We start from the raw sequence: 6,000 nt of genomic DNA on the forward strand, positions 1-6,000 counted from the left end.
AGCAGTTAATTACTATCCTCTTCCAATGTCTTTGTCATAATCTGAAGGGTTTGAGAGCATCATCAGTTTTCCATTTGTTTAGTCAGTGATCGCTTAAACTAAAAAACACAAATGATGTCGCGTAGCACCGTCCTCATCATGTTCTTAATTACACACCTCATTGCAGATTACCTTGTGGAAAGGCAATTCATTTTCAGGCAGATTGTCATCTGTGATATATTAACATGAAGGAATTTCCTACACTGAGCCCAGGTCATTATTGACAGCTCGTAAATTGGTTTGACTGGTTTTTCACATTTTCTGGAAGCTGATAATGTGAAGTGCAATACTGTGATTTTTATTTGTATGTTTTGGACTGTTAAATATGCAAACAAAATTACTATAAATGGCATAGCCAATGAACAGGGTAACACATTTTCATAATTAGCCAATGAACAGGGTAACACATTTTCATAATTCCAGCATTTACGTAAAATGAGCCAAGATCAACACAGCTAAATGACGAGCCAAGATCAACACAGCTAAATGACGAGCCAAGATCAACACAGCTAAATGACGAGCCAAGATCAACACAGCTAAATGACGAGCCAAGATCCGGCTGTATGTAGACAATACCATTACTTAATGCATTGTTTCCCTAGTTACCTTTCATTCAGTATGCTTCACAAATCTCCTGTGGCCTTGCAACCTCCGTGTTTTGTAGATAGAACATAAGTGACACATTCATCATAGAGGCATAACTGTCTCTTTCCACGTGTTTCTCAGTGTCCCATGGAGAGGTTATCAGGAGTTTAACAAGCGAGAAGGTCATTCCATCAATTCCTGTCAGCATGGGTAACATCACTTCATGCTTTAGCCGGTTTGCACAGAGCTCTAATACAATCAAGAAATAAAATGTCACAACAAACCTTAATTTGCCCCTCTGTTTTTGTCTTTGCAAGTGAGACAAACATATTGTCATTAGCTTTAATGCAACACCACCCCTTCAAATGCTCTGGCTCACTCATAAGCAGAAAAGTGCTTCTTTCCACGCACACACACTTGTTTTGGAGTGAGATTTCCTCAGGGGACAGTTAATGGGACTATAAGGGAAAACACAGAATTGGAACCAGGAAAGATTCCAGGAAATTAAAGGGCCAATGGCAACGGGTGCAGGAGGTGTGCTGAGTAACCCCGTTTCTATGAACTTACACTACGACAAAGTATTGAGCACGAACATTACATATCTTGAGTAAGAGTAATATACGTGTATATAAATGGCAGAGAATTTGTAAGTATATATCAAACATGATTGAATAAAATTAAAGCATACTTAATCTGCTTTTCAGTTCCACTCCGTAATGATAGATGATAAAACAAGACGAGCTCTGCTGTGTAGCTTAAACAATAGGCAACACTGACCATCCAGCAACATGTAATACATTATACCCTTGGCTTGCCCCTGAAAAAGCTGTGATATTTTGTAACTAATTACGTTCTTTCACGCATACAACGTTTTCATCCAATTAGCGAATAAGGTGTTGACAATGTTAACCTCCTTCATTATACCGCTATACTACTGTAATACCCCCTGGGCTCTAATGTAGTGCATGTAAATAACAGCTCTCTTACTTCCCTCTGCCCACAGCCATAACACACTGCAAGCAAAAGCAATGTAAGAAGAATGAGCTACATTTGGCTACAGCCTCATCCTCAAGATTCACCAAAACACTAAGAAGAGGCCAGATTTGGCTAAGGCATCTACTCTAAGTCTCACCGAAATGTTGCCTACTCCAAGATCAAATCCAAGTTGATTGGATACATTAACATTTTAAGACAAAATCAAGTGTGTCTAATGTTCGCACATCAATGTGGTTGATGAAGTGGGGGCCCACGTCTGGTTGTAAGTGTTTCTACATCAACTCAGTGAGCATTGCAGGATTTTTACCCCCAGAGGGTTAGCTGGAGCTATAACTTTCAGCATGAAAGGCTACATAGAGCAGTCCTGATGATGGGGAAACAGAATAGAATGACTGTTGGTGTCCCAAATGGGACCCCATTCCCTAATATAGTGCACTATTTGGGCCCTGGTTATTGTGTTATAAAGTGAATAGGGTGGCATTTGAGATGCAAACTCTGTCTGCTTCGAGCCAAGTCAACAATCCCAACCTCTCTCCGTGGCGTTGTCAGCAGCATAGGCGGTGACTAATCTACATCTCTGGGGAAATGAGTTGAGTTCAAAGCACGGATGTGAGTTGTAAATGAGAAAATTGAGGAGATAATGCAATTCTTCTAGTTGAGATACAGGCATGCATGTATTTCTATACAGGTCATGTAATTCTTCAAATCAAATAAATCTATTGGTCACATACAGTTTACAGCAGGTATAAATGGTGCAGTGACCTGCTTATGTAGTAGCTCCCTCAACAATGCAGTAATTCTGCCAATAACAATAAATGGAGTCAGGTCAAAAAATAACAAATAATAGAAGTGATAAGAGGCAGTATGGATAGTAATAATGGACTGTATTCACAAATATAAAGTAGGTAGTGACTTGGTCACACATTGGAATAAATAATATGCTGCCAAATAGGACAGGAGTGTTGGCTGAGTGTGTGTGTTTGAGAGTGCACATGTGTTTGTGTATAAGTTTGTGTGTAAGGGTTGGATGTGTGGGTAGTCATTGCAAATAATCTCTAAGGTGCAGGGTGACAGCTGGGATTATCTGTTCAGCAGTCTGATGGCTTGGTGGTACTAGCTGTCTCGGAGCCTGTTGGTCCGAGACCTGATGCTCTGATACCCCTTGCCAGATGGTAACAGAGTGAGCAGTCTGTGGCTCAGGTGACTGGAGTGCTTAACGATTTGGAGTAGATGTCCTGGAGGGCAGGGAGCTCCCTCCCAGTGATGTATGCTGTACCAGTGATGCAGCCGGTCAAGATGCTCTCGATAGTGCAGCTGTAGAATTTCTTGAGGACCTGAGGGGCCCATGCCGAATTTCTTCAGCTGCCTGAGGTTGAAGAGGCACTGTAGCGCCTTCTCCACGGCTGTGGTGTGATTGGACCATGTCAGGTCATTTGTCAAGGAACCTGAAGCTTTTTACCCTCTCCACTGCAGCCCTGTCGATAACAATAGGGATGTGCTCCCCCTGTAGTCCACGATCATCTCCTTGGTTTTGCTGACGTTGACAGAGTGGCTGTTCTCTTGGCACAACTCCGTCAGGGCTCTAACCTCCTGTAGGCTGTCTCGTCGCCGATCAGGTCCATCACCGTCATGTCATAGGCAAACTTATTGAAGGCATCCTTCCTAACTCAGTTGGCGGAGAGGAAGCTCCTGGATTTCACCATGAGGCCAATGCTGACTTTAAAACAGTTAGAGTTTAATGGCTGTGATCGGAGGAAACTGAGGCTGGATCAACAACCTTGTAGTTACTCCACAATACTGACCTAACAAGGAAACCTGTTTAGTATACAAATATTCCAAAACATGCATCTTGTTCGCAATAAGGCACTAAAGTGAAACTGCTTAAAATGTCAAAGAAATTAACTTTATGTCCTGAATGCAAATCCAACACAACATGTCACTGAGTACCACTCTTCACATTTTCAAGCATGGTGACAGGAGCAAAAGCTGTGGCCCTTGCAGAGAAAGGGAAACAACTACTTCAAGGCCTAAGTGAGTGACCTCACCGATTGAAACACTATTAGCATGTACCCCGCTAACCATTACACTCACCCCCCCTTTTCCACAGCAACCAGTGATCCGGGTCAACAGCATCAATGCAAGTGTTCCTTCTGTCCCGCTCCTCGCACCCCTACCTGGTCTCGAACCAGGGACCCTCTGCACACATCGACAACAGTAACCCTCGAAGCACCGTTACCCATCGCTCCACAAAAGCCGCGGTCTTTGCAGAGCAAGGGAAACAACTACTTCAAGGTCTCAGAGCGAGTGACGTCACCGATTGAAACGCTATTAGCGCACACCCCTCTTACTAGCTAGCCATTTCATACCTGTTACAAAGGTACTGTAAATGCGTTGGTCCATCCTCTCAGTTTTGTGCTGATGTTGGTAGTTACCCAAGGTTTCTGGTTGGGATAGTCATTATTGGGACAACATTCCCTGTGCATTTCCTGATGAACCCTGTGACTGAGTCTGTATACACATTGACATTGTCGGAGGCGACCTTGAACATTTCCCAGTCCATGTGATCAAAGGTGTTTTGTAGCATAAGTTCTCATTGGTCAGACCAGCGGTGAACAGATCTTACCTTTTGTACTTCCTGCTTGAATGTTAGAAGTAAGATGGAGGCATAGTCTGATTTGTCGGGGGGGGGTGATGGAGGGCTTTGTATCTGTTTAGTATGTATCTTTCAAATCTTAGAATGTTCTCAAATCATTATATGATATCGGCAAGTGTACAGATTTCATTTTCATTTTGAAACCGTACTATGAATTTTATCCCAATAGCCATGTGAAGTCGTGGCAAAGTATTCATTTTGACTATAAATATTCTGCCTGTTAAAGCAACTGGGATATTATTCCATCTAATGAGATCGTATTGAATTGATTTGCGCTTTCTGTTAAAGATTTTGTCAATGGTTCTATCTAAAGAAGGAAATATATCTAATCCCAAGTATTTAAACTGGGAAACGATTGGGATTCCATAAGTAGAGATCCTCCATCAGGGTCTTGAGAGGCAGTAAGGCTGATTTGGTTAGATCGATTTTATAACTTGAGACGAATTTGAATTGATTTATAAAATTCAATCTGTTTGGATGCGATTCAGATACATTGTCTAGATTTACTGAAATATAGTCTGCATATAATTAGGTGAAGTGATCAATAGATTTGAAGCAAATGAGTGTTATTGCCTTGGGTGCCATGGATAATAAAAATAGCAAAGGAAAAATTGGGTTGTATTGTCTATTGCTTCTAGTCATTCTGAACAGAGTAGGGCAGTCATTGCCTGTTAGAACTATGGCTGAAGGATTGGCATATAACATTTTAATCAAATTATTGAAATTGGAGCCAATGGTGAACGGGGAAGTCAAATTTCTGGTAAGCAGGGTTGGGTATGTTACTTTCTAGATGTAATCCGTTACAGTCCAAAGTTTCAATCAGTAATGTAACTTTTGGATTACCCAAACACAATGTAATCTGATTACATTCAGTTACTTTTGGATTACTTTCCCCTTAAGAGGCATTAGAAGACCAGTTAACAATTGAACAACAGCTATTGTAGGATAAATCAATGTTAAAGTTTACATAGCTGGCCACATATGGATGTTAAATTTTACTTTATGGGTTGGTTATGTAGGCCTCTTCTAACCCATTGCTTTCTACTACATATGATATAATTTAATCATATCTTTAAAAACCAATGTCTATCAGTATCTCAGTCATTCCAATATGATCTTGATCTTCAAGAATAGGACTTGGAAATATGGAAGTATAGATTAGCCAATTTTGCTTTACCTGAACATAACCTCAAAACTAAGGATTTATTAGCCAGCCCTACTCTGTTGTTTATGATTTTGTTGTCATGGAGGACTGATTGGGCTCATTGATTACAGTTGGGGCAAAAATTCTGGGCTCATGGAATGGCATGCTTTGAGCACTACTGAAAAGTGCTATTTACAGTACCAGTCACAAGTTTGGACACACCTTCTCATTCCAGGTTTTTATTTATTTTTACAGTGTTCTACATTGTAGATTAATAGTGAAGACATCAAAACAATGAAATAACACATATGGAATCATGTTGTAACCAAAAGTGTTTAACAAATCCAAATAGATTTTATATTTGAGACTCTAAGTAGCCACCCTTTGCCTTGACAGCGTTGCACACTCTTGACATTCTCTCAACCAGCCCTGTGTTGAGGATCAGCGTGGCGGATGTGTTGTTGCCTACTCTTACCACGTTGGAGCGGCCCATCAGGAATGCCAGGATCCAGTTGCAGAGAGAGGTGTTTAGTCCCCGGGTCCTTAGCTTAGTGATGAGCTTTGAGGGCACTATGGTGTTGAA

At 41.1% G+C, this 6,000-nt stretch overlaps 1 protein-coding gene across 1 annotated transcript in view; it reads right to left on the bottom strand.

The window, feature by feature from the left end:
* Positions 1-3,251, bottom strand: part of LOC124046886 (synaptotagmin-6-like) — a 68,841-nt gene extending 65,590 nt beyond the window's left edge. The window contains exon 1 of the mRNA XM_046367663.1: positions 3,208-3,251. Coding sequence (XP_046223619.1) covers positions 3,208-3,251 — 44 coding nt within the window. The remainder of the gene's footprint in view (positions 1-3,207) is intronic.
* Between the last annotated feature and the right edge of the window lie 2,749 nt (positions 3,252-6,000).

Source organism: Oncorhynchus gorbuscha, linkage group LG10 (assembly GCF_021184085.1).
Source record: "Oncorhynchus gorbuscha isolate QuinsamMale2020 ecotype Even-year linkage group LG10, OgorEven_v1.0, whole genome shotgun sequence".
Taxonomy (NCBI): Eukaryota; Metazoa; Chordata; class Actinopteri; order Salmoniformes; family Salmonidae; genus Oncorhynchus; species Oncorhynchus gorbuscha.